We start from the raw sequence: 17,294 nt of genomic DNA on the forward strand, positions 1-17,294 counted from the left end.
CTCCACATTATGTTTTTTTCTGCCCCCCCCCCCCCACAATTGCAATTACAGTAATATGTAACATCAGGCGTGGTGAGATTTAGGGCTTTACCTTACATAACCCCAGGATTTAGCCGCAGGGTTTTAAGGCTTCTCTGAGCCGCTGAGCCGGTGGTGGTGGTGGGGGGACGGGGGGAAGGGGGGGGGGGGACAGGCAATCGGGCCTCTTTAAAATATTTTCAAATGACTGAAATCCCCAAAGGGCCTATGAGCATGTAGGGATAGGAAGGCTTTGAGGGCCCCGATGTAGCGCAAACCGTCATTATTTTGTATTACCACAGAGCCTGATCCATTTAAAACGCAGCCCGCTCAATGCGGACGCACACAATGCACACGACCGCCGACATACTCATGGCGCTCCTCCACATGCACACATATGATGTCGCCGTCTATTTTGGGTTTTATAGCAGGAGCGCTCACATGCGTTACTTTAATGTGGTCAAGTTGTCCACTAGATGAATGATCCTCGGCCTCTTTTTTTTACCCCCCACACACCAGCACACATTGAGTTATTAGTAAGAGGGCCGTTTAGTGCGTGTTTGTACCGTGTGCTGAGTTGAGGTGTGTGTGTGTGCAAAGTAATTACATTTGATAAATTAAATTTGATATGACTTTATTTTTTTATGGGGGTGGGGGGGGGCTTTGGCCTCAGATCACCACACCAACCAAAGGGATTTTTTTTATTCTTCCTCGAGGCGGGCCAAAGGGACAGGCCGTAAATTTGAAATAATGAACTGCCTGGCGTGACTTGGTGATGTGAGCAGGGAGGGGAAGCCAGTTTGCGGAGGAGGAGAGCTGGGTACGACCTGGCGGAGGAGGAAGTGGGGGAAGGTGGAGGGGGAAGAAAATAACACATCCACAGATAGTGGAGTAAAAAAAAAACAGAAACGGACGAACATGGGAAGAGCATGTGGCGGCAGAGCCGGTGGCGGGAACACGCTCGGCGTTACGGGATGTGCAGTGTCAGCGGGTTAACGTTTGTTTCCCGTGGAAAAAGCCTGCTTCTTCCTCAGCGTCTTAGGGCAACATTTTTAATTTCTCCCTGGCCTTGAGCCGGTTGGGGGGGAAAGTTTTTAAGATGTAAAGCTGCCGGGATTAGGGCCTGAACGAGGGGAAGACACGGGAGGCGAAGCCGGGATGAGCCCCCCCCTTACAGGGTCGCAGAGACCGCGGCCACCGCACCACTCACCACTTCATTTTTTTTAAAGGGGGCTTTGAAACGTTGCGTCTTACTGCACACGCAACGGAGGGATGAGGAGAAGATGAAGGGAAGATGAGTTGGAGATTAAAGTGAGGGATGGACGTGGTGTCTTGGCAAAAGTCAGCAGAGGAAGTTCCATCGCAGAGCGTTGAGAGACTTTGAACGACAAGATCTTAGATGTGAGATTACATTTGCTTAAGAAAAAAAGCCACCCTCAGAAGTTTGGTAAGATCTGATCAACTTCGTTCGTTTGCGCCAAAGATGAATGAAACTTGTCTCCCAAGCAGTAGGCTACACATCTATAAAGTTTGCAACAATTGAAGCTTGAAGCACTTTTCCGTTTTTTACTCTCCTCTATTGAGTTTTCACGCTGTCATAGTTGCTCCGGACCTCCCTCCTGCTATTTCTCCGATGCGTTTTACTGGTCTTCCTGTGTTTTAACAGGCTTTTACAACCCCGGCTGCAGCTGCAAAAGAGAGCAAGGGAGTATGGGAGGGGGAACGGGGTAGTTAGAGAGGGAGGGAGAGGGAATTGAATCATGAAATGAGGACCATATTTTCCATGCCGCACTAAAAGGAGGACTTTCCATTTTTCTTCTTTCTTTCTTTCTCTCTCTCTTCCTCCTCTCTTTCCTTCCCTTTCTCCCTCTCAGTGAAGTGCAGCTGCTCGTCAGTAGTTATCTGTTTGTTTGTCTGTCTCTGCCTCCCCCCCTCGTCTCCCCCTCTCTGCCTTTAGCTCATGTGAACTTTGCTTTTTTCGTCATGCTTTCTTTTTTTTTTTTTTCACTGCGTCTCTGCTTTCGATTAAAGTCGGGAAAAACAGACAGCAGATCCCGCTCTCTCGCAACTGTAACCAACAGAGACGCTATTTCATTTTTCTCCCGCCCGACTCCCTTCTCTCCGCAGCAGTTTGTTTAGGCCACGCGGCTCAGCCAAAACTTCCGCCGGCAGTGTTTGTTGAGCTTTCCGGCACGAGCATCTTGAACTGATACGGCTTCCCTCTGTGTTATGACCGTCGCAAAAAACAATCTTTCTCTCGGGGGCCGCGGTGAGGCCGGAGCGCCGCGGCCCCGGCTTCCTTTTTTTGCTCCGTCACCAGCCGTGGAAATAACACTGCTCGGCTCCATCTCCATCGTCCCCGGGATTCGATCTCATGCCTCCGACCCCAGCATCTTCTAGACCCCCCCCCCCCCCCCCCCCTCTCCATCCCAGCCACAGCCAGACGCGATGTTGCAGCCGAGTGGGCCGCAAGCATCTGTTTCCAGCTTCTCCTTCTGCAGCGTGAGATAATGATGGCCAGATACAGCCCACAGTAAAATAAACACGCTGCCACCTCCCCACTGCAGGCCTGAGTGTAGTGCACATTCCCGCTGAGGGTCCACCGGTGGATCCAGACCTTTATAAATAAATAAATACCTGGATTGTTTTATCGGATGAACGCTCCTCCCAAAAACAGTGGATCTAATGGGCCGCATGCAGAAAGATGGCGGCCCTCTGGGGTCAAAGCCCTCAACCATAAAGAATTAGTTTCTTTTTTTTCTAAATCCGAGCTGTGAGGGATAGTATGTACAGCGTAGGTAATATATGGAAATGAAGCGCGTGCTTTAACCTGCCTCGGATACCAGATGGGCGGGGATTATTACATTCAGTCTGGGTCGAGAAGGGTCGGCATTCACAGAGGAGGAAAGCAAATTACATTTTCAATTCTTTCCAGTGGTTGTCCAAGCGTTCCGGTGTTGCAGTTTATGCTCTAAAGATTTCAATACTCGTATATTTGTACACAAACACAGTACAGTACACATTTTTGCCTCTGGTTTTTAAATGTGGATTCAACATGTTTCACCATTTTCTGACCAAACTACTAATTGAGAATCTAATCGACAGATTATTCGGCAATGACGATAATTATTAGTTGCAGCCTTAAACGGAATATGCCGTTAACATGACCCATATCAAGAACATAGTCATAGTTTAAATAATAGTGAATATTAGTGTGCATGTAAATGTGGTCAATGTGTTAAAAGTGTTTATTAGTGGAGGATTACACATCGTTCAATTGAAATGGGATCTGAAATGTTCTTATGTTGATTAGTCGTCACTGTTTATGCGCGGTAACCGCCAGGTGTAGCTGTTACTGAGCTAACGGAGCTAGCTAACTAACAGTAGCTGATGTTAGCTTGCTAATATGCGACACTTTTAGAGTCAATAACTGATGTGTAGTCCCACCTGTTCCTCACCTGAATCCACTCACAGAACCCGGCGAGGGCCCCTCAGGCTCCTCGGGGGCCTCAGGAGCACCCTTGCGCGCACACACACATTTACACACACACACACACAATGGAAAACATCACATCATCATCTGAACCCGGTTCCTTTTCTCATTTCAGCCGTCCAGCCTCCTCCTCCTCGCTATCTCTCTTCCTGTCTTCTCATGTCATCTAGCTCATTCCTCTCTTCTCCTTCGTGCTCCATCACTCCCTCCCTCTCTCCCTCCCCTGCTATTCTCTCTTTCCTGGTTCCTTCTCTCGCTCTGTTTTTCATAAACTTCTGGCTGAGCTTCCTTCGCCAGCGATCCCTGAGCCGTAGTGTGAAACGCTAGATGTTTCTGAGCGACCGCCAAACAGATGCAGGCTCCTCCGGTCGGGTCCCTCAACGTGAACATCCTCTCCATTTTATAGCACAGAGCCACCGGCAGCAGAGCACTGGCATTTCTGAATGTATTTATTTTTTTGCAGAGGCAGAGCACACTGCCGGGGGTTCCCATTCAAATTTAAAGGAGCAGTGTGCAGGATTTAGTGGCATCTAGTGGTGAGGTTGCACATTACATCCAACTGAACACGTTTCCCTTTACAAAGCATGTCGGTGGCCCTCAGGTGACGTAAACACACGAAAGGCCCTCTATAGAGCTGGTGTTTGGTTTGTCCGTTCTGGGCTACCGTAGAAACATGGAGGCGCAACGTGGCGGACCACGTCACATCCCCCTAATATACTTGATAGACAATATCTGTATTGTGAGCCTATTTTATAGATTATTTAATTAACCTTTGTTGCACACAAATATTTTTTTGCCACTCTTCAAAGTCTTTTCTCACCGTGATTCACTCTCGGCGCGTTTTGTTTCGGTTTTATTTTATTAATTTTTTTCAGACAAGGTCAGGTTTTAGAAGTGCATGGAGATAATAAGACCCGGGTCGGTCACGCTCATTGACGAATATGTTTTTTTTTTTGAACTGGCTTAAGTGGATTGGCGACAGTTTAATCTCTCTTTGCCGCGTCGACTACGATGAAAACGCACGTGTGTTTGTGTGTGTGGGGGGGGGGGGCTCTGGGCTTTTTATCCTGGTTAATAAGTTAATAGATGGATTGATGGTCGGAATAAATCTCCAATTATCAGCTCAACCGAGGGGAGAGAGCCATAAGCTGTCCCAACTAGGCCAATCCTGCATGTCCGACGTCCACGTGCGTTTCGATGCACTTGTTCCGTCTCCATGATCGTGTCAGCCCGTCTTCTTTATACACTTTAACACGGCACCATAAGAAGAGTTTGCACTGTATTCCGGTAGCAGACTTTCCCTCTCAGGCCTGTGGCTGCAGCCGGAGCCTGGGACTCGCCTGAATCGCGTTGCCCCGGTGCCCGGGGGAGCATTTGTCAGCCATCACGTCACCTCGTCTGCCCCCGAGAGACGAACGCAAAAAGGCCGCCGCCGACCCCTCGGGCCAAAGGGTTCACCCGGGGACACAGATTGACAAATGCGGCCTGGGCGGGCGACTCGCAGACAGCTGGTGGTCAAAGGTGGCCTTTCTATCTGTGCCCTCATTTGGCTGATTGTTTTCTCTCAGGCCTCATCTGCTCCCTGCTCTCTCTCTGTCTCTCTCTGTCTGTCCTCCTCCTCCTCCTCCTCTTCCTCCTCTCTCTCAGCTGGAAGAATAAATCTTCAGTTCATGCTGTAGGTATGCAGATCTGGCTGATCTCTTTGTGATTTACTCGGGAGGATGTTTGCCGATCAGCTCCCAAGTTTACCGCAGCGCTAGTCGGTGTTTAGCCACCGTTTGTGCCCGTGTGTGTGTGTGTGTGTGTGTGTGTGTGTGTGTGTGTGTGTGTGTGTGTGTGTGTGTGTGTGTGTGTGTGCGTGCGTGTGTGTGTGTGTGTGTGTGTGTGTGTGTGTGTGTGTGTGTGTGCCCTTATTTGACACTGACCTAAAAGGTCTAAAGACGAACAGCGTGAGTCATGCACACGCTGTAAAGTAGTCGCTAAGATGCGTATAAACGCAGCAAACGGCAAAAAAATAAATAAAAGAACGAAACAGGACACGCAGACCACCTCACAAATCATGCCCGTCATACATCACGCCTCCGTTGGCAACACCCAGGGAGGATGTGGTTGTTTTTTTTTTACACAACCATTCATCGCTCCCCTAATTCATTAGTCCAAATGAGCATTTATGCAGAGCACACATTATTTTTACGGGCCGGCTTTATGTGCCTGTGTGGAGTTTTTACGGCCCTCGTAAAACACGTCCTCCAAGCCCCAGATAGATTTGGGAGCATTTATTTGCATAGTTCACAAAACCCAAAATAAACCGTTCCCTGGTCCCAGGGCGGGATCAGACCCCGTCAGTAGAGTGGGATGCAAAACCACGTTGTCTTCTAATCAGAATGATATTCTGTTCACATTATGTTCAAATGGGGGATAGGAGGAGGACGTGATGGCAGCGCTGCAAACATGCTCATGATACTAAACCCTCAGAGCGCTCTTACTTATTATCGTTTATGTTTTTTGATCAACGCTCATGAAGAGTGTGGTCTCCTCTGATGCTTAAGAGTGGAGACAATGCATTGCTTTGCATTGCATTGCAACTGTGTTTATTCCAGTTTCTCTCCAAGAAACTACATTTTACATTTGAACATGAGTCATTGTAATTATATAAATGACCTTTGCCCAATACTCATTTTTACTGAGGCAGAGCTTGAACGCATGCCAATGCAACTCGATGCAATCTCCGCTAACGTTAGCCGTTAGCTCCGTTATTGACCCAAGCGGGTCATGTGCCGCTCACCGGCTGCTAGCGGCTAACTAGCTGTCCTCCTGCCACGCTCAGCGCCGATTTGTTGTTCCCAAAGTAGCGGGGCGACAAGAAAGCAATTGAACCGATAAAAAAGTACCGATAAGAGTACTAGTATCGCTAAAATCCTAACGATACCCATCCCTCCCCTTGGCCTTGTTAGTGTCCCTGCCTTGGCTGAAGGAGCAGAGCGGCTCACTTGCTCTGGAAGCGAAGTGAACTGCCAGGTTTGTGCTGCAAATTGTGTCGAGGGGGACGAGTGAGCCGGGGGAGGAATGGTCAAAGAACGTCCAGCCGGAAAGTTCACAAGCTCACGTTTTCAGCTCAGAGTCGTGGTGTGAGTGACAGGTCGCCGCCATCTCCCTGTCTGTTGTTACAAAGCTGCTGGTGTTGTGTGTGTGTGTGTGTGTGTGTGTGTGTGTTTGCTTCTCCCCCCTCTCCCCTGCAGTGCTGGGTTTGATCGCCCCCTGCTCCCTAGCTGGTGCCCCCTGTACACTGCCTCCCTCCCCCTCATACCCTCTCCTCCTCCGCTCTGCCAACAAGTCTCTCTTTCTTTCTCATTCCCCTCTTTTTATTCTCTCCGCTCACGTCTTTCTTGGCGAGGCAAAATGTTCCCACAGCTCTCACAGTCCTCGCCCTCCCACCCTCCTCTCTCTTTCCCTCTCCCCCTCTTTCTCAGTCTATCACTCTTTCCTTCCCCCCATCTCTCTTTTTTCCCTCTATCTCTCTCTTTTTTTTGTCTTGTTTTGATTCTTGTCTCCACTTTCTATGTCTGCCTCTTTATTTTTGTTGCCTTCCATTCTCCCTGCACCCTGCCCCCCCCTCTCCTTGTCTGTCTCTCTCACCCTTTCCCTGGCAAAAGACTGGCATCACATGATCCCCCCATTCCCCACTTGGGCCCAGATCCTGCAGCCCCCCCCCCCCCCCCCCCACACACACACACACACACACACACACACACACACAGATATCACAACATGGGAAGCGTAGGAGCAGCTCAGGGTGGCTCCCGTCTTTCTCTATACATGCTATACGTTTTATCCTCGGCTCTGTTTGCATGAAACTCAATACACACAACTCATCGGTCCGGTTTAAACCAGCCTGCTGGGGTCTCCAGTCTGGGTTTGTTTTCCGTGTGTGTCCATGGGGTCAGGCCCGCTGGAATGGAAATATTCGAACTTGCAAGTCCAGTACGAAGAACACAGAAGGGTTTCTGTGGAAAACGTCGAGTTAATTCTTTGGAGCCGCGTGTATTTTATACGTTGGTTTGGAACTTCCCCATTCTCCTCTCTCAGCCCTCCAAGAGGCAGATTTCTTTAGCATGTGTTGCAGCGTTGTGCCCCCTCTGTCCCTCCCCTCCCTCCTCTGCCAACAAGCGCCATCTGCTGGCCAACAGCAGCTATAGCACCTCTCCATACAGGTGCAGTTCGACAGGAGAGTTTGGACGTAACGGCAGAGAGGTTTTAGAGCAAAGGGGGGGGGGGGGGGGGTTCTCGTGTATTCTGATGGCGGCTTCATATCGACGCACATCTCCCTCCCTGTACATCACAGCTCATCAGCATAGGCACAGATAAAAGATAAAACAACCGGGGGGCAGAGGGAGGGAGGGGGGTGGGTATAGATGGGCAGCCAGCCAGCCGCTCCCCCCATGGTTGAATCCCTTCAGGTCCCACTCCCCCCACCCCCGCTCTCTCCCCCCTCCCCACCCCCTGGCTCTGTGTCGCGTTGGCACCGAGAGGGCGCAGGCGGCACACAGACGGCCCCGCAGATGGGCAACGGGGCAACGCAGGGGCTGCCTCACCACACCTGCTCCTTCCTGGCACAGGGCTCGGGTGGGGGGGGGGGGGTCAGGCGCACACGCACACACATGGAAAAACACAGATGTGCACCCAACACAGGAATTATCTCTCTCAATTTATTGAACCCCCCCCCCCGCCGCAAGCTGATGCGCGCACTTTTGGATTTTTTAATAAAAAGCGCGCCGCCTCCCTCCCACACTCGGCCGCTCGGCTCTGTCAGTCACAGATGTTTACGCGCTTTATCTCCAACCGGGCCTCAACATGTGCTCCGCGCAGGAAAGAAGAAAAATAAATCCTCAACGTAAGACGCAATCACACATCCGTAGCTGTGATGTATTTATAGTGTGGCGCCCACACGTTCACACTCCGCGGCACTGTACCGGCACAGAAACACATTTCACAATTAATCGCGCCGCCCCACGCCGCGCTGTCACACAGAGTTACACGCCAGGCATTCGGCGAGCTATACACGGAGCGGCGACGCTGTCACATTCTCACCGCCGCACGTGGGAACAAAGATCCACGACCGGAGGCTCAGGTCGACGTTTCAGGCGCCTCCAAAAGACAGGAAGGTGTTTGAGGAATCGGCGGATTTTGATGCCGCTGGTTTAATAGGTAGGGCGCGGACGTGGAGGCCAAATAAACTTCCCCAGGAAAAGCCCCAAAAATAGCCCAAGGGAAAACAACCAGAGTGTTATTCCTACAGTCTTTGAACGCCCCGTTGACGGTTAATGGGCCATCTTTCCAGTCACAGGACATTTGTCATTCATGATGAACCTGAGCATGGACAGCATGCAGCGACACAAGCCACTCAGCATATTCAGGATGGGCGGAGGTTGTAATTTCAACTATTTATTGTTTCAGGTCGATTCACTCACGGAAGTCAGTTTGAGAGGAGGGTCGGCAAAAATCTTGATCCACTCATTTTAACGAGCAGCAGCCTTACCGTCTTGTGCTGCGGGCGAACGGTCCAAAATCAAACCACTTCCTCGATGGAAAACGTCATGAGGTGAAGGAAGGAGGATTTATAAGACTTAGGAAGAGACAACCGCGGTGGTGTGAGAATTGAGCAACTTTATTTCAAGGGTTCAAGGATCATTTGTTGTCTTTATGCAACACATTGATGCACAACGAAATTCCGTTGTAGCCCATTCGTAACGCAACAAACGCGTGACTGCCTGGTCGGTCGGTGATCGTCTCAAAGTCCGCTGCTCTCTATCCAATCACCGCGCTTCCTCTCCAGATGTTGATGAAGGTGTCATATACCGAATAAAGACAGAGACGGGGTTAAAGGTCGACACCATCTGCTGCAGCAGCAAAACAATCGTATCGCTTCAAGTGAACGCTGTAGAACGTTTTCACAGATTCAGCTTACCGTCGCACAGGCCTTTCTAACAGGGAACAGCTGGTTTATATGCAGCTTTTCAAAGCCGCCAGACTCCACTGACAAATACAGTCATTTGACCTCACAGAACACAGGAGTTACTGCTTCATCACCCAGACGTCAGAAAACTCCACCATAAACCTCCATCTATGTGTCATAGAAACAAACACGATTAGGTGGTAGAACAGAAGTAAATGGAAAGAGGTGACTCAGGTGTGCGGTATTCCCGACGTACTAACGATTAACTAACGTTATTATCTCGTTACGCTCAACTCCAACATTATCTAATGAAACAAATCCCAAAGATGGGGGCCACCTTTTGGAGAAAGCGGGGTCATCCATGGGACAGATGTGCTTTGCTGTACCATCACTTCAGTGTCCAATAAGAACCGCCGGCTTAAAAAGCAAACCAAGGCCAAGATGAGCTTTGCTGGTAGAAGATTGAAGGCGATGAGTGATTTTTTTTTTTTGTTGCGAAACCGGAAACAAATCTGCGAATGAAGAGGAGGAGGGGGGGGGGGGGGAGAAGAGGGACGTTGGGAGGATGAAGGAGGTGTTGGAGGAGGAGGAGAAGATAAAATAAGAGGTTGAAATGAAGTCCAATAAAAGAGCCGAGTGAACATCTGTGTGGGATAGCCGTGGATTAGGGGGAGGGGGGGGGGGGGGGGTTTGGAACATTTTAAGCGCATTAAAGATTAAAAAAAAAAGGTCAGAATGTTTAGCAACATACCGATAAACCTCTTAAGCGAAACCCAATTGGGGAGGCTGCTTGGTTTCTTTATCCAGAGGCTGGTGGGGGGTGGAGAGAGGGGGCGAGACCGCGCAGCCACACACTTAAGCACACACAGACACACACTCTTGTGTGTGTGTGTGTATATACATGTCAATCAGTGCAGTTTGCCTGTACGCTGCCTGCTTTGCATCCGTCTCCATACATGCTCTGTTATATTTAGTACTTCTGTACATATGTGCACTGTAATCCAATCAGGGCTTGCCCCCCCCCCCCCCCCCCATGTCACATTTACACGGACACAACACCACAGCTGCAGTCCCACCTGAACCCAGAACCTGAGCTGCCACTCTCACACACACACACACACACACAGAAACGACGGGGTTTGGACCCGCACGCCTCAATGCAAAGGCTCGTATAGACCGGAGTTAATGTGGTGGGGGAGGTTGTAGCATGAGGGAGTGAAAGGGAGAGAACAGTGCTAGATTTGTCCGCGGAGCTCCCGAGCAGCCGGAGGAAGAGGCCCCTATCATTTGACTGTGAACTGAACCGCGTCTGTCCTTAAATGACACCGCGTGCAGCCGGCTGGAGGCGGAGACGCAGAGCCAAAAGGGTCACGGGCCGTCTAGTCCGCGCCTACACTGTGCAGATGCATGTATTTATACACGACAGCAGCCTTCTACTGCCGCTCCTGTGCATTTTTGCCAGCGTAGTTTTCCTTCTAGATGCGAGGATTCGAACGTGGACGCGCCGCCATTTATTTCTAAAACGATAATAAGCATTTTACCCCCATTTGAACCAGAGCTCCAGTAGTTTAGTATGGCACTCCCATACAGTTTGGGGATTAAAACAAGAAGGGTTGAATCCATGTCATATGTGATTTTCAGTCCCTTGTATCAGTCCATAAGTTCCAAAAATGCTTCATCCTACACTTCCCATAATGCCACTCAATAGCTCTTTATTTATGAGGCCCTCCCTGCCTATGACATCATAGTGACATCAGAGTAGTTCTTGTTATAGATATAAAAATGAGTTTTTAAAAAAAACACACAACCTGTTTTTTTGCTGTCTTTATGCTAAGCTAGCCAGCTGCTAGCTACATGTGTACGGTACAGATACAGTATGTGATTACATCTAGTGTGTGTGTATGTGTGTGTGTTGGAGAGGCGCCGAGGGAAATATTAACATGAATAAGATATTCTTGACAATGAACAAGAGAAAACGTTCATGAAAGTTGTTGTTGCTCGACCGTCATTGACTTTTAACACCCAGAGCTGTTTGATTTGATCTCCATTGTTGGTTTTTACTGTCTGCCTTTCACTTAGTGCACATTAAAGCTGCTGGCGTGTGTGCTCGCGGCGCACAAACAAACACTCTGAGCTGTTCGGTAAATTGGCGCCTGTTTGAGCAGCGCGCACCCGTCTATGAATGAATATGCACACGAGTCCATTAGCGTCACCGAGCGACCGAGCATGTGTGCGCAATTTCACGTTCAAGTGTCTTTTAATGATTTGCGTCTGTGTGTTTGTGTGTGTGTGTGTGTGTCTGCGGCGGCGGCGTGTTTTTTTTGTTTTGTTTTTGCACTTGTGCGCATGATGAATGGAGCGATTAAGTAAGTGTGATCTTTGAGTGTGTGTACATTAGCCCGGGTGTGAGTTATTAGCCTCCGTCTGCATCTGCAGTGTGATAAATGTATGGCCAGTGTTACCGTTTGTGTACACACTCGCTCAGGAGTATATCATTCAGCCGACCAAGGAACTAAATGAACCCGCTCTGTGTGTGATTACAGCGATAGCACGGGGTGTTTGATGGCCTGTGTGTGTGTGTGTTGTGTGTGTGTGTGTGTGTGTGTGTGTGTGTGTGTGTGTGTGTGTGTGTGTGTGTGTGTGTGTGTGTGTGTGTGTGTGTGTGTGTGTGTGTGTGTGTGTGTGTGTGTGTGTGTGCTGTATTATCTCTGGTGAGGCGCATGCAGGGGGCCTTGGGGCGACTGTGTGCAGGAGATAAGGCTGATTCATCCGTGTATAAACGTGTGTGTGTGTGTGTGTGTGTATGTGTGTGTGTGTAAGAGCATGTTTGTTCTTCGGGAAGGCATGTGTATCCATGTTTGGCCCGTGCACATGCTGTGTAGAGAGGCGGAGTCCCGCCCCTTCCAGGTGAACCGCCGCGGGACGAGGAAACAAATATCTTTTTGATCCCGTTTGAATTGTACCACGAATTACACGTTTGCCTTTATGAATAAAGCAAAACAGAGTCCGAACGTGAATATCACAACGAAACCGTCAGGGTGGGTCGCTCAAAGCAACGAAACCCACGGAGAATTATCATCCGACTCCATTTCAGCATCGTTCATTCGATTGTTTCGGGTTTTTTCCGGACCCGCCGTTAACGACTAGCTGGTGAACGCGGTGCAGTGTTCAACAGCTCAATAGCCAGAGATTTCCCTCAGAAGTCTATAGAGCCGCACCGCCACCACACTGTATGAGCGTGTCCGTTGGTAGAGAAGAGTAAAGACGTGACAGCGTGGAGGTCAGCTTCAGCTCACAAAACTGAAAAGTTGTGAAAAGGCTGCTTGATAACAATGTAACTGAAGTGGATTCAACACCTTGAAAATGCAGGAACACTGATGTAGTAATAGCATATAGCGGCGCAGCGGCCCGCTCGCTGCCAAGAAAAACCAAAGCAGCACATTGAACGCGTGCCAGCGGGGCTATATTATTACCTTCATTCCAGCTAATTGCCCGACCAAACAGCGGCGCACACGTGCACGCCGACGGCTTCGACAACCACTCATCATTCGGTGGGCTGCGGTGTGCCATCCCTGTCGCCATGACAACCAGGCACCCCAATTTTTGGCTCGGAAACCGTCACACAGTGTGTGAGAGAGTTTCTTTTTTTTAATTCATTTTTTTTTTCCGAGGCACGCGGGTTTAAAAGGGTTTTAACGGTTTGCGGTTTGTCGGGGACGCGCGCCGCCGAAGGCCTCGGGCTTCGTTCATTCCCGGTTCATCCTACACGATCGCCTCACTTGCCTTGAGTGATTCCTGTGCTTCCCTGTATATACTTTACGAGTGTGTGTGTGTGATCGTGTTTTTTTTGTGTCTCAGTAACAACCAGACCCTTGCAGGACTGCAGACAAACGTCCCGGTGGTTTTTATCCTCACTTCATTTGCATTGCATATCCTCTGTAGGTCTTTATATCTTTTAAGACCATTGGGTCTGAGTGCAAGAGAGAGAGAGTGTGCTTTGCAAGCATGTGTGTGTGTGTGTGTGTGTGTGTGTGTGTGTGTGTGTGTGTGTGTGTGTGTGTGTGTGTGTGTGTGTGTGTGTGTGTGTGTGTGTGTGTGTGTGGGTGTGCCGTCAGCTAGCAGGAATGCACGGCTACCGCCAAAGCTAAGATGGCTGCCAAGCGCTAAGATGGCTGCCAGGATTCCGCAGAGAGCGACAGCGCGCGCGGGAGAGGAATGGGGGGAAGCGGGGACGGGACGAGGCGCGAGAGGAGACTAAGGGAGAAAGACGCCAAGGTGGACTCGCAATGAGGGAAGGAGAGTTGCGAGACAGAGAAGAGAACTCGATCCTCCCTGTGTCTACTGTCCTCTTCTCTTTCTCGGAAACCCAGAGTGATGATTTTTTTTTGTCTCTTTTTTTGTTTTGTCGTCGTCGTCTTGCTTTTTTGGCAACGCACAGACAGCGTGAATGGTGCAGCATGTGTAGTTTTTTTTTGCTGGCACATCGCTGCTACTAATGCCGCCCAAGATTAGAACGCCGATTTGGGCTTAGAGGACGGGTGAGATTCAGGGGGGGGGGGGCTCTCTCTCAGGCTAAGGAGGCCGGGCCCAGGACGGCCTTTAAAGCTTCAGCGCTGCGAGGGGTAATTGGCCCGAACGTTGTGTACGATACGACCGTAAAAAGCCTCCTCAAGGCCGCATTACACATCTGAAGAAGAATGGCATCCAGCGGGGGCCAAAGAACGCTAGCCGCAGCAGGTGGCTCTCTGCCCACCCGCCCTTATAGATGTTAAGGTAAACACACACAGGAGATGCAGATCCAAACAATGCCTATAGAATACACAACTCTCAACGTCGGAGTCAGCAGCAGGGACAGATGAGGGTTCTTAGGACGCTTTTACTAAAACGTGTGTGTGTGTGTGTGTGTGTGTGTGTGTGTGTGTGTGTGTGTGTGTGTGTGTGTGTGTGTGTGTGTGTGTGTGTGTGTGTGTGTGTGTGTGTGTGTGTGTGTGTGTGTGTGTGTGTGTGTGTGTGTGTGTGTGTGTTAAAGCCAGAAAGAAAAAGGTCTCTAAAAAGAGAATAGGGAACAACAAACGGGAGATGCTCCATACCACTTAGGAGCAGTGGGCACTTTACCCAACCCACACTGTCTAAGGCCCTTAACCTAAATAGTGTGCGTGTACATTTGAGTGGGTGGGAGTCACTGAACGAGAGGTGCAGTAAGAGAAAAGGTGTGTTTCGAAGCCAAAAATAAATCTCCAAACTGAAATGAGGCTTTCTCTCTCCAGTGAACCTTTTTTTCGATTTGCCCTTTTATGACTTTCAACCCGGGCGAATACGAGTATGCGTCTTGAATCTCAGGCCCCGTGTCTGTCTCTCTTCAGTGGGAAGAATGAAAGAAGTGGTGCGCCCTTTACCCCGTCTGAAGTGTTCCCTCTGATGCTTACCTGCCCCCTTCACCGTGGGTGGTGTCCAGACGTCTGTCCACCTGACTAAACATCTCTCTCTCTCTCTCTCTCTCTCTCTCTGTGTGTCTTTCAGAACAATCAGGACAATCAGACAACTCAAACCAGCAAGGAGACACAGACGTCAAGCCCCCGCCAAATGGTGAGTTTGTCCCGTTTGAGCACGCCTTTTAAAAATGTGTTGACCTACGAGCCGTCTCACCTATACAGATGCTAACAAACATGCCCCTACTGTATATACACACACACACACACACCCAAGAAGCAGGCCTCTGTGTGTGCGAGTGCGTCCCGGCAGAGTTGGGTCTAAGTTTATTATGGTAAGGAGACCCGATAGTAGCGTGGGGGGGGGGGCTGCGCTGGGATTGCGGCGGCCCGCTCATAAATCACACTGCCGTTATTGGAAGATGGGAACCACATGGCCGCCGCCAAGCGCTGACCTCATGCGGCGTCCCCGCTGCGGTTCTAACCCCGTACGGGGATGGAGCGAAAGGGGAAGGGGAGAGATGGAGAAAAGTGAAGGGAGGAGGGTTGAAAAGAAAAAAGATGGGAGGTGAGGAAGAGCGAAGTGTCGGACGGATGGAGAGAGGAATGAAAAGGAGAAGGAAGGGTGTGGATTTAGACTTCAGTCAACCCCGGAGCTTAGGATGTGCTGCATACACACACACACACACACCACATAGCGCGGGGTATTATGGATGTGGACATTATGGAGCACGGGTAAACAGAGTTAACTCAGGGAGGCTAACGAAACTTCAGCACAGCGCTCACACAAAGTCCTGCAGGACCACGAACGTACCACCGACATTATTGTGAAAGTCAACATTGAGACTGAGGGGTGTGTGCTTTTGTACTTCTACCCTTGTGAGAATGTAGTTTTGTGGGTCATTTTGACAATTCTTTGTTTTGGGAAATTTTAGCGAGCTAGCTAATTTGTAGGTATTCAAAATAGGTTTAAGAAAAGACTTGAGCAGAAGTTTAGGATTGAGATATCTGCCTTCTCTCCAATATAATAAAACTAGACGGCACTCTGCTTGTGGTGCTCGAAGCAATTTGTTTTTCAGTTTTTCAACCGAACTACACCGCAAACCGTCACCGCGCAGAAGGAAACATCCACTCATGGACGAGAGGCTCATGACAGTGCGAGATTTCAACTTATATGGCGTATTCCTGTGCTGAGCTGTAACGTTAGCTAGCTCAGTGGTTCGCTAGCTTAGTGGTTAGCTAGCTCAGTGGTTAGTTAGCTCTGTGGTTAGCTAGCTCTGTGGTTAGTTAGCTCAGTGGTTAGCTAGCTCAGTGGTTAGTTAGCTCTGTGGTTAGTTAGCTCTGTGGTTAGTTAGCTCAGTGGTTAGCTGGGTCAGTGGTTAGCTAGCTCAGTGGTTAGCTAGATCTGTGGTTAGCTAGATCTGTGGTTAGCTAGATCTGGGGTTACTTGTGTGAAACTGTTCATAGGGTCTGTGGATTATCTTGAGTAACCGGGTCAGGATCTCCGCAAAGAGCCAATCCTGTTGAGTTTTTCAAATGTAGTGCTGTGAGCACCAAAAGCCAAGTGCCATCTTGTCCCATTATATTGGAGCGAAGGCAGACACCTCTACGAACGGTACCTCCATCACTCGGCAACTCACACCAAAACAATCCAGATTGATAAACAGCACTACAGATAAGAGGAGGAATATGTATTTTTATTTTATTTTGGGGTGAACTTGTTTACAAGCTGTCTGAATGTTGTACAGCTCTGACAGAGCCGATGGACAAAGATGTGAAATTAACACCCAAGTTGTAATAAACCAGAATTTTTCTTTTTAAGTTTTATGTTACAGTATAAAAAAAAACTGAAACCAGCCTGTTGAATCTTACAGAAAACACATGGTCCCACTGGATGACACTGGCACTGTGTCAAGCTTTTCCATACATGTGTTTTTCAGCTCCCTCTGCATGTGTATATATGTGTGTATGTGTGTGTGTGTGAGTGTGTGTGTGTGTGTGTGTCCTGATCCGTGTCCACATGTCATTTGTTTTATGTTTGGTACATGCCGTGCGCTCTCTCACACACTGCTCTCTCCCTCTCTCTTCTTCCCAGGCCACTTGAGTTTCCAGGACTGCTTTGTGACTTCTGGGGTGTGGAACGTAGCCGAGCTGGTCCGCGTGTCGCAGAGTGAGTCACGGCTATAATTCCCCCGTCCGGCCGTCCCCACACAGACACACTCGCCCTGTCATCCCTCGTACACTTCAGATGGTCTCTTTCTTGTAACACCGTAACGGTGAAAATCACACATAGCAGCATCCCTCCTACACCAAGTAGTGTTTAAAGCATAAGGCTGGTGTGATTCTGTGTTTTTCATATTGTTGTATATGAACAATGATGAAGTGTTGTCTGTGTTTCCAG

General features: G+C 49.4%; 1 protein-coding gene across 9 annotated transcripts in view; it reads left to right on the forward strand.

The window, feature by feature from the left end:
• Positions 1-17,294, forward strand: part of nfixb (nuclear factor I/Xb) — a 128,906-nt gene that overhangs the window by 86,316 nt on the left and 25,296 nt on the right. For all 9 annotated transcript variants that reach the window (XM_079176776.1, XM_079176782.1, XM_079176780.1 and 6 more), the window contains 2 exons: positions 14,985-15,050; positions 16,989-17,063. In XM_079176776.1, coding sequence (XP_079032902.1) covers positions 14,985-15,050; positions 16,989-17,063 — 141 coding nt within the window. The remainder of the gene's footprint in view (positions 1-14,984; positions 15,051-16,988; positions 17,064-17,294) is intronic.

Source organism: Pholis gunnellus, assembly GCF_910591455.1.
Source record: "Pholis gunnellus genome assembly, chromosome: 17".
NCBI lineage: Eukaryota > Metazoa > Chordata > Actinopteri > Perciformes > Pholidae > Pholis > Pholis gunnellus.